The sequence below is a fragment of the Corvus hawaiiensis genome, chromosome 2 (genome assembly GCF_020740725.1).
Source record: "Corvus hawaiiensis isolate bCorHaw1 chromosome 2, bCorHaw1.pri.cur, whole genome shotgun sequence".
Classification (NCBI taxonomy): Eukaryota; Metazoa; Chordata; class Aves; order Passeriformes; family Corvidae; genus Corvus; species Corvus hawaiiensis.
This window is the reverse complement of record NC_063214.1, coordinates 58403027-58418961: the sequence shown is the minus strand read 5'-3', so window position 1 is coordinate 58418961 and position 15935 is coordinate 58403027. Positions and strand designations below refer to the sequence as shown.

Here is a 15935-nt window from a genome sequence, read left to right as displayed (position 1 = left end):
AAGCTAGGAAGTGTCTTGTCTACTAAACATGCTAAACAGAGTTTTCCATGGATGTGACTTGGTTCAATTTTTGCTCTCCCTGTATTATCTTGAATTAAATTGCAGGCACAATGCAACCTAAATACATATACACAAAGATATAAACTCTTTTCTTGGCATGCTCTGGAATTAAGGAATAGTGACCTTAGTTTTATTTACGCACTTCACACTGAATTTCTGGCATTTCAGCAACTGACTCCCCACGAGAATGCTCTTTCAATCTCATTTAATCCCCAGCCCACCTCTCTTGACTGCAGCAAAGGAAATTCCAGTGTCTAAGAAATTATTCCTCTTTGCAGGAAGTGTCAGATGTTAGGACTATGTGGAGGGACAAAGAGCTCTTCTGCTGACTCAACTTGGCAGCCAGATCAGGTCAGCCTTCTCAGCTCCAACACAGAGCTAGGAAAAGCTACAATGTCTGGATGGGGAAACTAAAAAGAAAGAAAATAATAAAGGGCTCTTGCACAAGCCAGGTGAGGTGGGAATTAGTACTTCCAACTCTTTGTTCTTACAAATATTCCAAACAAAAATTCAACATTCAAGCCACCATGATTTGCCTCAACAGAGAGCTTACATGAAGCACTCAAGAAAAGCAAAGGTACAAAGCACTGTACATCTGAGAGCTCTCCCTAATTCTTTGCACTTTTGTCTAGAAATCTGTATCATTGAGGTGCTGGAGCATATCCAAAGAAGGGCAACAAAGCTGGTGAAGGGTCTGGAGAACAAGTTTTTTGAGCAGTGTCTGAGGGAGCTGGGGGTGTTTAGCCTGGAGAGGAGGAGGCTCAGGGGGGACCTTATCATTCTCTACAAGTGCCTGAAAGGAGGGTGCAGCCAGGTGGGGGTCGGCCTTTTCTCCCAAGTAACAACTGACAGAACAAGAGGAAATGACCTCCAGTTGTACCAGGGGAGGTTTAGATTGGATACTAGGAAAAATTTCTTCCCTGAAAAGGTTGTCAACCTTTGGAACAGACTGCCTAGGGACATGGTGGAGTCCCCATTCCTGCAGGTAGGACATGTAGATGTGGCACATGGGGACAAGGTTCAGTGGTGGACTTGGTAGTGCTGGGTTAATGGTTGGGCTTGATGATCTTAGAGGTCTTTTCCAACCTAAGTGATTCTGTAAGTCTATGAAGTCCAAGGTATCTACACTGAAAAGTACTTTATTGCAGAACTGGGCAAGGGAAGGAACAGTGAAGAGGAGTGAAGAGGCACTTAAATTTGTTCCAAATCTTCTGTCACAGGCTTCCTGTAAATACCTTAGTGGCTTAGTTTTGGACACATTTATGTAAGCAGTTCTTCACTAAAGCAAGAGGTAATAGTTTACCCCAATTCCAGAAGCAACGGTGGTTTTGAACACCTTGGGTAACTTGGGGGGCTGGATCCTTGGGCTTAAAACCTGGATTCAGAGAGGAAGGTAAGAAACAATGTTTTACTGATTTATTTGTGGACCTTTGTGGAACCTCATCTCAGTCATGAGCTTGACTGTTTGTCAGTATGCAAAGCAACATCAGCACAAACTGGTAAGAAAGATGAGTAAGTATACAAAAATAATCTAAGAACTCAGACGGAGTAAAGAAATTCCCACTACAGACCTTGGTTCCTTCTGTTGTTTTTGCACACAGCTGTACGAACGAACAAATGGCAGTGCACTCCCAAGAAAGCCTTCGCAGAGGAAAACAGCCTGAATATTCATGGAAGTCTGTATTCTCATGAACATTTGCACCTGAATGCCATGTCCTGCCATCTCTGAATGCTCTTTGCAAGCATGGGATTAGAACTGTGCTGAATGGCATTTAAGGGACCCAGTGCACAGCATGAAGTTTCTCTTTGCAGGGAATCATGGTACTGCATCCTGATTTTTTGTGTAAGAGCACCTTTTCAGGCAATCCTTGACAGGTGTTTCTAGCCTTCTAGTATCTAATTAGGATTTCAATCTTGTTGGAATAGTACTACCTGATTTCATCTACCCCCAAAGCACCATAAAGAGTTCCAGCATTATAAAAATAACAACTCCTCTGATCTATATGTAACCTGCATTATGTGTCCTGTCCCTTCTATCGAATTGTAGATGCAAAAATAAAGTCTATTTCAGACTTTGTATCTTGCTGCCACAGTATGATGTCAAAAGGACTCAGGAAACATTAGTCAATACAAAGTTTTGTACTCAAAGAGACAGGGTGTCAAAATTGTAACATTCAAAGACTAAGAAAACATTTTGGGTATAAACAATTAGTGGAAATACCTCAACCATTTCACTGGGAAATATGATTCATTCATATTAAAATAAATTTGCTACTAGTAAATATATTGCTAAATCTTAACTGAAATTTACCTTCTAATGCAACTTTTAGAAGTGGGTATTCCATCTCATTTCTTTGGGCAAAGTTGGGACTGGGAACACATCTGGAAAACATCTGGACTCATTGTCAGGTGCTGAAATGACAGGCTGAGACACAGGTTAAGTCACATTCTATTTTTGTGGCCAATAGAGTTAAATCTAGCCTTGCTTCTTTTAAGAACTCTCTCCACAAAACTTATTTTCAGGTGAAAATTAGGCCTTCTTTCCATTTTGATGAATAGATTATAATAAGCTTTTATTCACCTCTGGGGTTTTTTTTTGTCGTTTTCCTGTGTCACCAATTATAAATCAAGAAGTTTTCTGACTTTTACAGGAGAGATGCAGTTACATTGTGCAGTATTACAAATGCATCTTACTCTGCTTAAGATGAGAAATGAGCAAATTTAAGCTACAAAAGCAGGCTCTTTCCATATTTTTGGTGAATGTAGCAGCTATTTTCACTATTTTATATTTACCAAAATGTTTTCCATTTCAAACACCAGCTTTGATGAAGACAGCCTCCTCTCTGTTTTAAAGCAAGTCTACATTAAGCTCAAAGCAGCAGCTTCTACTGTTAAATATTCTTAACCACAGCAGTCTTCAAAGAGAGTTGTTTGCTGGATGCAGTTAGATATAGTGATTAGGATTTCTTTAAATACTTCCTCCTTTACCTATGAACATGAGAAATATAATTCCACATGAAGCACTTGAATGAACACAGAATGGACGAGCTGGGAAGGGACCTCCAAATGTCATCTGGTCCAACCCTCCTGCTCACACAGGGCCACCTAGACCCAGTTACCCAGAACCATATGCAGCTGGCTTTTGAGTATCTCCATGGGCAATGACTCCACAACCAGCCTGGCCAAGCTGTGCCAGTGCTCAGTCATCCTGAGAGTGAAAAATGTTTCCTGACGTTCAGAGGGAGCCTCCTGCACTTGTTTCTGCCCATTGCCTTTAGTCCTGTCACTGTGGCCCATTGCAAAGATCCTGGCTCTGCATTCTTTTCACCCTCCCTTCAGGTGTCCCTGTGCATTGATCAAATCCCCCTAAGCCTTCTCTTCTCCAGGCTGAAGATTCTGAGCTTTACCAGCCTTTCCTCATGGGGGAGATGCTTCATCCTTAATCATCTTTGTGGCCCTTCTTCAGTCTCTCTCCAGTGTGTCCCTGTCTCTCTTGTACCAAGGAGCCCAGCAGTGGACACAGGAGTCCAGGTGTGGCCTCCCCAGGGCTGAGTAGAGGCAAAGGATCACCTCCATTAACCTGCTGGCAATATTTTGGCTAATGGAACCTTGGATACCACTCCCTTTCTTTGCTGAGAGGGCACACTGTTGTCTCATGTTCAACTTGTTATCTACTAGGACCCCCAGGTGCCTTTCTGCCAAGCTGCTTCCTAGATGGATAGCCCTCAGTCTGTACAGATAGATGGGGTTGTTTCTTCCCAACTGCAGGACTTTGCACTTCTGCTTGTTGAACTTCGCAGGTTTCCCACCAACCCATTTCTCAAACTGTTGTGGATGGCAGCACAACCCTCTGGCATATCAGCCAATCCTATCAGATTTGTGTCTCTGCAAACTCACTAAAGGTACACTCAGCACCATCATCCAGAACATTAATGAGGATGTTAAAGAGGACCAGACTCAATACTGACCCTGGAGGCTGGTTACTAGCCTCCAACTAAACTTTGTGCCACTGACCTCCCTCTGGGCCTGGCCATTCATCCTGTTTTCAGTCCACCTCACTGTCTGCTCTTACCACAACCTATTAGGATTTTATGGGATGTTCCCAACACTAGATCCACAGTTAATCACTGACTTGTCCTATTAGTGCCTTCTCACTCCCTTTCCTCTCACCAGCAAGGTATCGTCCACCACCTGGGCCCCCACGCTCATCTAGCTTCTCTTCAACTACAAGGGCAAGGAACCTGTTTTGCAGTTGTAAACCCATAGGTGTGGCAAGAACATTCCTCTTGGTGCCAGGAGTCACCAGCTACCACCCATCCTCTTCTCCAGAGGTTTTGCTTACCTTGTTGGTGCAAGGCAGACACTGCTGTCTTTCCTGCTACAGATGGGGTCTGTACAGATGAGATCTTCAAGCTGCTAAGACTCAGAGAAGATCCTGTGTGTCTCCCTTTCATGTTCTCTGACATGCTGCCTGCTCATTGCCTCCTGAATTCCTCCAGTTGGCAGCACAGTTTCTCCAAGACAGCATACCTCTGGAAGGACAGAGGGCCATTTTTCTTGGCCTCAGACAGAGGTCACAGGCAATCCCCAGAACATGGGACTTGGAGGGCTGCATCAGACATCTGAAGCCCAGGCTGTGTGGAAGCTGTATTGGGTTTGCATGGCAAGGTTCTGGTAGCAGGGGGCTACAGGAGTGGCTTCTGTGGGAAGATGCCAAAAGCTTCCCCCATTTCTGACAGATCCAGTGCCAGCCAGGTCCAAGACGGACTCACTGCTGGCCGAGACTGAGCCCAGCAGAGACAGCGGCAGAGCCCCTGGGATAACAGATTTTAAAGGGGTGGGAGAAAAAGCTACACCATTTCAGCCAGAGGGAGGGGTGAGAACATGAGAAACAGCCCTGCAGACACCAAGGCCAGTGGAGAAGGAGGGGCAGGAGGTGCTCCAGGCACCAGAGCAGAGATTCCCCTGCAGCCCCTGGTGCATCCCATGGAGAGGCAGCTGTGCCCCTGCAGCCCATGGGGATCCATGGGGGAGTAGAGAGCCACCTGCAGCCTGTGAAGGACCCCACCCAGAGCAGGTGGATGCGCCCAAAGGAGGCTGTGACCTGGAACAGGTCCCAAGGGGACCCATGCTGGAGCTGTCTGTTCCTGAAGGACTGCACCCAGTGGAAGAGACCCATGCTGGAACAGGTCATGAAGAACTGCAGCCCATGGAAAGGACTCACAGTGGAGAAGTTCTGGAGAACTGCCTCCCAAGGCAGGGACCCACGCTGGAGCAGGGAAAGAATGTGAGGAGTCCTTCCCCTGAGGAGCAAGGAGCAGCAGAGACAACATGTGATGAACTGACCACAGCCCCCATTCCTTGTCCCTCTGTGCTGCTGGGGGAAGGAGGTAGAGCAAATCAGGAATAAACTTAAGCCCAGAAAGAAGGGAGGGGTGGGGGGAAGGTGTTAGGATTTAGGTATTATTTTTCATTACCCTACTCTGATTTGAGCAGATTTCAAAGGGAAATGATAAAATTGCACTCTAATCTCCCGAGCTTTATACCATAATGCTGACAAGGTTGAAAAGTTCTACCCAATACTGTCACGTGACAGCAAAGCTAAAAGGGAGGAAAACACAGGCACAGAATTAAGACAGATGCAGTAAATCCTAAGGTGAAAGGCTTTGAGAAAGCAGTTTGTATTTGAAAATTTCAGAATAAGGTAATTTCTAAAAATATTTAAATAAAATCATTTATGCAAACACATTAACTCAGGAAAAGCCAAAACCAAAACACAAACATTCAGTATGAAGAGGTTTTTTTTACAAAGAAATTCTTCTAGGAAGTACATTAAATATGACAAGAGGGGAAAAAATAGCATCTCACAATGTATATTCAAGGGCATCACATTTTAGAACAATGTCTTAGCCGTTTATAAATGATTCAAGAAGAAATTAAATATGCTATTCCATAAGAGAATAATCTAATTTACAGTTCAGATGTAAGGCTTCACCATAACATCTCATACCCTTCACCTGGATCTTTGCTTACCCAAGTTGAGTGACCTGTACGTACTCTCTTACCAGAGTAACACAGCATGGTGGTCCTCAAAAACACAGTTCGGGTTTCCTTTTTAAGGTTCAACAAAAAAGTATTACTAGAATTTTTTTTTTTTTTTTGGTCACAATAAAAGCAAATGAAAAGCTAGAAGAAACAGATAAGTTGTATTTGCTGGTCTAAGAGTGAGGGAATGGGTTAACCTACACCTTTCCAAAAAAAAAAAAAAAGGTATCTAGCTGCTAGTTATGCCATTGTATTATTAGTCATTGTGCACAACTGGGACACCACAACTCCAAATCACAGACTAGAAACACATTGCATCCTTTAAAGAAATTACATAATTTCTGGGAGAAACAAGTTGGGGGGAAAAAAATCATGAGAACTACCCATCTCCATAGCTATCCTATGCATAAGAACTATTTGCCTTACAGAGCTCCAGTTTATTCAAAATACTGAATGTAATACTGACAACAGCAATATCCCTTAGTCTCCTTATGCATCAAGTACAAGTCAGAGAAAACCCTGCCCCAAAGCACTCATTCTTAACCACAAAACATCGCCAGTAAACTCTTATTTGCAACACATTTACCTGGTGTTGCCGTTAACGTATTTATTCTGCAGACAACAGTCACAAGTACTTACTAAAAATACACAGATGTTTCCTAAAAAACTAAAGTGAGGCTTCAAGATGACAAAGCTTTTGTAACAGTGCAGGGTGCAAATTCTCAGTATGAAGACATTCAGAAGATTTGCTGCTCAAAGAGGATCTTTTCAAACCCGGGTGGAGGTGTATGATAAAATTCACTGAACTGACAATCCAGAATGGCACTGTCATCAACTGCAGAAGAGAACCAAAAAAGAGGAGTTAGAGAAGGAACACTTACAGTTTGATCCTCTATTTCACCACCTTACTAGACTGTAGACTGTGCTCAAACCACGAAGAACGTCTTCAATACATCCATTACATACACACAATTAAAAGAAATCTCTTCAATGAATTTGGTAAGGCCGTATGCCAGGAGAGAAAATCATCTCTCTTTTCTGGTGTTTACTTGGTAATAGTCCTTGGTGAAATCAATGAGAACCCCACATCTAATTTCACTGGGAATGTTAGTAGAGCTTCAGGCTATTGATTCCAAATTTTCTACTCTATTTCTCCAGAAATCTACGGATTAAGGACACTACCAGATACACCTTGCAGGTATGTCACCTCTTCATGTGCATATTTTTCTGTTCCTAATTCTGCTGGAGTTTCAGCTGTGTACAGTGGATTTTTGGAAGTTTACAAGGTTTCAGAAGTCTGCAGTGGTTGGTAGCAAACCATCAGTTTTAGCATATGATCCAAAGAGAGCTTCTTTGACTGCTTCTTGAAGTTGGAGGGTAATATGTTTTTTTTTTACAAAACTTCTTCCAGTTTTCGATCCCCTGCATAATCAACATACCTGCAATAGTACTTTCAGTGCAGAATATAAAAAAGAAACTGCTGAGTATTTTCAGAGCAACGCTTTTGTGTACTTCACCAGCAAACTGAAACACCCAACTAGTCAGAAAAGCAAGGTCTCTTTCAAAGACACTTCTGAGATGAATCTGGTAGACTATCAATATTAGTTCAAACAAGAAAAACCTCATCTCCATATTTTGGAATTTAGCTATCTCAGAGCCAAGGTCGGAATTTTTCCCTCCCAGGCTTTGTGAAAACTCCTATCAGTGTATTTGTACAGTTATGTAGTTAGTACTTATGCAGTGTTTATGTCTCCCTTCCATGAAAGTGCCTGAGGTACAGCTGCTGTGGGAAGTAACCTTTTCGCCCAATTTTTTGTTTTATCTTCTCAAGCTTGACACTGCATTTGCTTGATCTATCATGTTCCTTTTAAAAAGATATCTATAGTTCTAGTCTGAATAGGGTAAATGCTTGAGACACTCTCTTCTCCATGGCCAAATCCTTCCACAGGATTTGAAGAAGTTCACATTAAATTAAGGACATTTATAGTTAAAGTTTATACCAAGTAAGTACTGTACAAAAGCAACTTGCAGGCTTCAAGTTTAGCTATACGTAGGAGACATTATAATTATGATGAAATTATGCCCACTTGTGGAAGAAGACAAAAAGAGCCGGGCAATAAAAGGTCAGTGCATTCCCCAGGCATGGAACTTTAGTCAGAGAAAAAAGATTAACAGTAGGCTAACACACCACCAAGTATTTTCTGAAAGCAACCTTCATTCTTCATGCTACGTAACACCCCTTCCAAAATACAGGGAAGATGCAACCACACAGTAACTCTTCCGCTGCTCACGAAGATTTTGCACGAGGAGATCCCGCGGAGCTGCTACAGCATTTTAGCAGCGCCATCACGTGGCTGAAGGACACCACAACTTGACCATATTTTGGCTACTACTTAGATGAGGCTCACGTAGGAACAAAGATAAAGTGAAGATGGAGCTCCTGGAGCAGGTCCAGAGGATGGCTACAAAGATAATGAGGGGACTGGAGCACCTGTCCTATGACGGAAGACTGAGGGAGCTGGGCCTGTTCAGTCTCGAGAAGAGATAAGGGACCTCATCAATATCTATGAATATCTGAAGGGAGGGTGCCAAGAGGGTGGACCCAGGCACTGCTCGTTGGCGCCAAGCAATAGGACAAGAGGCAACAAGCAGAAACTGATACACAGGAAGTTCAAGAAAATACAAACAACAACACTATTGCTATATAACACCGAAGGCATTCATGAAGTATGTGAAATTAAAAGGCACAAATACCAAGCTTCATAGATAAATCAGATTAACCCATAAGTCTGCCATCTGCTTCAACTTTTAGACTGAGTGCAGCAACTCCCCAGCTTGCTGGATGTGGGCACTGTAAGCAGTCAGTAAGCAGTGCTTTTTTTCCTATTAAGCAGCATTAAAAATGAGGCAAATGTATACTTTTTTAATTTTCCAGGTTTGCATTTTCATGCAATTAATTGTAGCAGCTGCCAAGAATAGATGATTGATGTGTGTTCCATTTAAGTGAGAAGAATACACAGCTCACAAAACAGAACTAGAATGAAAATATTGTCCATAATGTGAAACAGTTTGAAAATCTCTGACTTACCATAGACCACTGGATAGACAGTTCCCCTGATTCCTGAAGCTGGACAATGCATGTTCTTGCCATTTAAATATACATTTAATTCTACATGGTCATATGTAATGCCCTACAAAGTACAGAAAATTAACGAAAAAAAAAAGCATCAACAAGTTACACACATAAGACTGCTACTTAACTTAGTTTTCTTAGCCACAGGCAGATTTTAACACCATTAAGCAAACCACAGCATCCTACAAAATCTCACTTGACATATTCCTGCCAAGGACTAGAAGTCAATAAATGACCAGTAACATCTGTATTTTCAAGTACTCAGGATTCCTTAACGCCTGCTCAGTTGGGATGCAGCACCGTACTGCACAATACACTTTGCATCTTACTGAGTTTACTAAACAAATTTCCAAACTTCACCACATTACAGAAACATAACATTTTCAATGATTTTGAGGCAGTTTGCAATCTTCTTGTTTGTATCTTCTCATTGAAACAACTTTAATAAATAATGATGCTATGAATCAAGTTTATCCTTCCATACTTCCACAGGAAACCTCTCTCAGTTCATTTACTCTGCTGGCAGCAACAGACCGTGGTTTCACACACAATGCTATAAATATGCTGACCACAGAGCAGAAAGCAAACACTAACAAGATAGTAACTTACTTATCTGTTAGCTTAAGGACTTTTCTCACTGCTTTGGTATGTCTGAGTGTGACAATTTGTGTGGTCATTCAGAACTTCAAGAATTTGTTTTTGTGACAGAACAAACTAAATTGATATTTATGGAAACGGGGGAGTTAGCAGTAACACATCGGTTACTTCTTCTTGTGATTAGTTGAAGCTGTTCAGACCACACTAATTCACCAAACCCTGGAACAGTCTGCAACCCTTCAAAAAACAATTTCAGAAGGGGATTAAAAGGACAGTATAGTATCTGAAGGTAAAGGGTGGAGATGTTTTTCCTCTATTCCTGTGCCCCAAGATGGCAACCTTAGCTGTTTGGGGCTTCCAAAGATGGCATTTCTAACCACAGCTATAAAGAGGCAAGTTATTCAGCATGAAAAAGTAGGGGTGATAAATGGTCTCAACTTCATTGCATTGCTCTCGTGTATTTTTGAAAATAAGTAAGAAGACATGGAGAAAATGACAGCACTAAAACCACAACATTTTGAACAAAGTCACTTAAAGATGTTTTGAGAAACCTGAAGTAGTAAGGCACAAAAAAATAAGTCTTAATAAGATTCTCCATTTTCTTTCATTCTCAATCATTTTCCCACTGAACATTACCCCCCTCCCTACTTAATATCCCCACAAACTACAAAAGTTTGGCAAAAAATACAATTAATTTATTACCCAGGACCCATCATCTGCTCCCCTCTGTCCTTCTAATCATTAACCAGTCAGCTAAGGGATCTTGAGTTCAGCTGGGCATGGTACATAGCCATGTAATGCATTCCAGCACATTATTTGTTCAGGGAGGTCCTATCTCAAATAATGTAAGATCCTTGTGATGGGAGTTATCAGTCAGGCAGATACTGCAATAGAGCATTAGAAACTATTGCTCAAACTCTGGTCAACTCCGTCCCTCATTAGGAACCTATCAGTACCAAGAATGAAGTCCACCCATATCCAGGCTGCTGATCCATTCGAACACAACAAGAAGTGATATCCCAGCACTTTGCAAACTGGGAGACGCAAGCCGAACAATTTGACTTAAACCAGCCAGCAGTTTGACCACAGAGGTGTAAATAAGAGGCATTTGGGAACAGGTGAGGAATTAAGGAAGCCTTAAGAAACTCACCACCACATCGCCCTCCTGAGGAAGGTTGTTTGCTGGTAACCTATTTTTCTCCTCATTGTTATAGTAGAGAGCTCCATCATTTCTCATCACCAGGCTGTGGACATCTCGACCAAGTGGAATTTGATTCAAGTTTGCTTTCTGGGTTGCAACTCCAATACCCCAAATCCCTAAAATGTGACATTAACACAGTAAGAAAAAAAACCACATTATTTTGAAGACTGACTGAAGCAGGACAGCATAAAGAATTTGTTTTTTAATTAATGCCATGATGGTACCACCAGTAAATATCTTCTGGAAATACCAGAACTATTGTAGGTTAGCTCTGGTAGGCAGCTAAGCCCCATCCAGCCAGTCTTTCCCTTCCCCCTACAGGCCCCAGTGGAAAGAAGGAAGAGGAAAGGAAGAGCAAAACCAAGAAAACTTGTGGCTAAAGATAAAAATTGTTTAGTAAGTAAAGCAGAAGTGAAAGAAAGAGACAACAAGACAAAGTGATGCAATGGCAATCATTCACCACCTCCCATGGGTAGACTGATGCCCAGCCAATTCCCAAGCAAAAGATGGCTAACCTCCCTAAATCCCCTCCTCTCCCATTTATTCCTGAGCAAGACAAGTGGTACAGAATATCTCTTTGGTTAGTTTGGGTCATCCACCTGGTTATGTCCCCTCACAAGCTCTTGTGCAACCTTAATCATATTCACTGGAGGGGCAGAGCGAGAAACAGAGGAGGTTTTGATGCTGTGCAAACCCTGCTCAGCAACAGCTAAAATATTGGTGTGTTATCAGTATTGTTATCAGTATTGCTTTGGTCGCAAATCTAAAACACAGCACCACAGCAGCTGCCATGAAGGAAATTAACTTCATCCTGGCCAGATCCAGCACAAGTAGCCACAGGAGACTGAAGACAAACAGTATCTATCTTGAAAAAGAAGTACCTCTGAAAAGAAGAATTGTAACCACTTAGCTTAACTTTTATTCCCAGAAATATGTAGAATGATACAAAAAATATATCCAACTAGCATGGATCTGTAAACAACAAATTTTCCTTTTCCAGCTAGTTTTCTAGTCTTATGGAAAAAGGAGAAAGTGTTAATATGATAGACCTTGATTCGGTAATGTTTTTGAAACTCATACAACACTGAAATAGTAAAATGATGAAGACACGGTCTAGACAGTTACAGCAATACGAAGGCACGAGTGGTTAGAAAACTATTCCAGGATTACTCATCAGTAGCACCCTGTCAAATCAAAAAAGATGACTCAAGTGGGGTTTGAGGTTTTGCATTGAATGCACAAGGTCAGATACTGTTCTGCATTCCCATCGATTACTTGAATAACATGACGATGTGTTGATTAAATGTGCTGCCAATCCCAACCTGACAGGACTGCAAACTGTTGAGAGGCCCTTCAAGTTTAAAGTGATCCTGACTAACTGGTCAGAAATAAAGAAAGTGCATCTGTTTTTACTAAATTATGAAGAAGACCAGGTAAGTAGGAACAGTACGAGGCACAAATACAGTAGTGGCTTGGTAACCAGTTCACAGAATATGGTTCGGGGGTTATCACAGACCACTTGGTGAGTGTGAGTGTGCTCTACTGCTGTGGAAAACTTCTGGATGTGTGGCATGTATAAAACAGATGAGGTCATCTACTGCTGCTGCAGCTGAAGCAGAGCATCCATTTTAAGCACTGTACCTCAAGACAAATTAGGCTGACTAGAGATATTGTAGAAAAAACAACAAAACCAATCAGAAGTATAAAAATTTCTTCTATAATGAAAAAAACCCCAACAAACTGGGACTGTTTAGTCTACAGAAGACTAAAATGAGGCAAAAATACAAGAAACTTAGTTTCAAAAGACAAAACTGTAGAATAATTTATTCTAATGCTTACATGTTACGAAAAGGACAAGAGTGTGATTAGACTTCAGAAAACTTTACAATAGTCAGGGTGACCCCACAGATAACCTCTACTTGATTGTGCAGGGACACTTCTGGAAATCACACATTTATTTTAAGTCTTCTACAGTTCTCCTGCCTTGGGGCACAGGAATAGAGGAAAAATGGGTTACAGAGACCACGAGACTTTATTTCCCTTGTTTCTTAAGTGTAAGAAGTGTGAATAATGACCATGTATGAACAACACCTGCAATGGATTCTTCCCAACATAAAGGATAATAAAATTGCCAAGTTAAGATTGATATGAGCTTACATGTAGCTTAAAACTAATCAACTAGTTGGACTGCAAGGTGTCGTGGGCAGATCTGCGTTCACGCTGCCTACACTCCCACCCTCCTGAAGGCAAACAACCCTTACCCAAAAAGTGCTGGCATCAAGCTCCAGCTGGTGCACAAGGCCTGTCTCTAGACTAACACTTCCCTTCTTCTTCCCTCCCCACACACACTTAGGAAAAGCACAGCTTCATTTTCAGAGCATCTTGTAACAGCTTTTAAAAATACAGGCTGATTTTTGATGCTAGAATACAAGCACGCCTGGAGTGCTCTCTGTAGTAATGAAGCTGACCATATTTGTAGGAGCAAATAAAAAGAACAAGGTGCTGAAAGGCTCCTCTGGATAAGGCAGTGTCAGAATAAGTGCTACACATTTGATCTGAAGAGCAAAGGGTAGCACAAGGAGTGTTACGCTTGCTTGGGCAAACAGGGCCTTTTAAAAGCAAATGAGGGTAGACAGATACAAATATCACTGGATAAACTGCACTCTTTAAAAGAATACTTCATAGCTACAATGTTTTATGTGGTCATAAGCATTTACTGAGCAAAAATAATTTCTAAAATATGCCAACTGAAAAACATACTTATAACAGCATACAAAACAACGTGGGGGGTTAGTATGTGCACTCCTCTAGCAATACATTTACGATTCTTTTTAATATTTTAGAGTCACAATTAAAAAAAGGAAAAAAAGAAATTTTTTTTCACACAGCAACAACTTAAAAATTTTTCTAACGTTCACAAGTTCAATGATGCAATTAGAAAGATGCATGTGCTGAGCATTTGAGATATTACCACCAGCAGGCAACGTGACATACCTCCCAAGTTGTATATTTTTTGCTGACTAACCTGTAGACTGGATTTTAAACTCGAAATAGCTCTTGTTCTGATGCAAAGGTGCATTGGCTAAGCAGCCTCCTGTGCCACATATTCTTCTGCCATTTTTAACAATGACGACATCTGTTCCTGCAAGAAGAAAAAAAACCCCACAGAACTTCAAAACATTTTTAGAAATCTGAAAGCAGCCCTCAAAACCCCTAAACATTGAGAACAGTTTGTGTTCCTCCTGCCCCAAGTAAAAGCTTCATTAGTCTGTGAGAACTATGATGATGTGCTTTGAAGCAAGAGAAGGAAGGTTGTTTACAGGCTAGTTCATCTTTCCACTAGGGTTTATTTATTTAAAATCTATAAGCTGATCTAATTTTCAACTCTTGGGCTTTATGGCATCATGCTTATTACAACCTCTGCTTAGCCACATCAGAAGCATAACTTACAATTTAGTCAGAAAGGGTTCACTGTGAGACCAAAGCCCTGTACTCTGTCTCTAACACCAGAGAAAAAGCATTCTGCAACAAGAAGGAAAAGCATATCAGGTAGAAATGATTGATGGAATTGCAAGGCGTTTAGTTAGTCTCTGAAACAGTCCTTCTATTAGAAATGTGCCTGCCAATACAGCGAGAAAAAAATCCTCTGCGAAGTTTTCCTTCTCCATTGGACGACTTAATCTTTAGGCACTGTTGTCACGGTCAAGCACACGGCAGGCTGTTGCTAACAATTGTGCTCGAGCACCGGACCGTACCTATCCCCACCCCCCCAGCTCTTTCCCCCACTCTGCTGCTGCTGCCCCAGATGCCCTCTCTCCTCAACAAAGCCCGGGCATGGTTTTGTGGATACCTCATGCTAAGGGCAATGCTCAAAAGAGCACCATGGACAAGACTCTGCACGGCCTGGCTCCTTCTTCATTTCCACTGCCATAACTGCAGGTGGAGTCTCCGTCCCTGGGGATGGTTAAGGAAAGGCTGGACGTGGCATAAAGTGCCCTGGTCTGGTTTACGTGGTTGGTGTTGGCTCACAGGTTGGACCTGATGACCTCAGAGGTCTCTTCCAACCTCGCTGACTCCGTGATTCTGTGAGCTCAGCCCCTCGCCTCTGAACCACCACCCCGTGCCCACCCTGACCACGACCCGCAGCCCCCGCCGGGCAGCCTGCCCCCCTCGGGCACCCCACATACCCATCGTGCCGATCAACTTCAGTTTAAACCCAAACTGCTTTAAGCCAATTTTTAAACCAAGCTTCCTTATTTCTTTTCCCGGGGAAACTGCCAATTCCTACTAAAGAAGTAGCCCCAAAGCGACTTTCCCAGCGGTTACCCCGTGCCGCGCCCCGGGGCTGCGGCCCTGCCCGCCGTGGAGCCGCCCGGCGGCAGCAGCGGCTCTGCCCCGCTCACCCATGCGCTGCGTGTCCAGGTGCACGGCCGGCATCTCCTTGAGCGGGATGTGCCCGGCGCCGCCATCCCGGCACCAGGAGAAGCAGCAGAACACGGAGGCGGCCATGGCCGGCCGCACCCCCCGCACCGCGCAGGCGCACCGGCCGCCGCCCCGCCCCGCCCGCCCCGCCGCGACATGGCGGGTGGGCGCCGCTGAACCGAGCGCGGGTTCGAGTCAAATAAAATAAAAATTTTAAAAGCAACAGCATTAACGCCCCATCTTTCCTCTGGAAATTAAAATCTAATGGACAACGAGTGCAACCCCTGCTGCTCTTTTTTCGCAGTTTTCGCGGTGGCGTGAGGCCGTCCTGAAGGACGTTTTGTACGTATATACATGCATAGAAAGGATAATTCATGTATATATACATATATATGTATAAAAAGGACACTGATCATGATGGGCAGGTGTTAGCTATGTCATCAACGAACCTCACACTTAAGAAGGGACTCCTTGGAA

The 15935-nt window shown here is 42.7% G+C and overlaps 1 protein-coding gene across 1 annotated transcript; it reads right to left on the bottom strand.

The window, feature by feature from the left end:
• Positions 1-5712: 5712 nt before the first annotated feature.
• On the bottom strand, positions 5713-15572 carry SPRYD7 (SPRY domain containing 7). The gene is made up of 5 exons (XM_048295240.1): positions 15440-15572; positions 14062-14178; positions 10986-11152; positions 9194-9296; positions 5713-6940 (listed from the first exon to the last, which is right to left on the bottom strand). The coding sequence occupies exons 1-5, from the start codon at positions 15543-15545 to the stop codon at positions 6843-6845; spliced, it is 591 nt and encodes a 196-aa protein (XP_048151197.1). The 5' UTR covers positions 15546-15572; the 3' UTR covers positions 5713-6842.
• Between the last annotated feature and the right edge of the window lie 363 nt (positions 15573-15935).

Coding starts and splice junctions, on each gene's coding strand:
- SPRYD7 (XM_048295240.1), bottom strand. CDS start 15,545: ATGGCCGCCTCCGTGTTCTGCTGCTTCTCCTGGTGCCGGGATGGCGGC. Junction 14,179..15,439: donor CCTGGACACGCAGCGCATGG/GTGAGCGGGGCA, acceptor TTCTTCTTGCAG/GAACAGATGTCGTCATTGTT. Junction 9,297..10,985: donor CTCAGGAGGGCGATGTGGTG/GTGAGTTTCTTA, acceptor TGTACTTTGTAG/GGCATTACATATGACCATGT.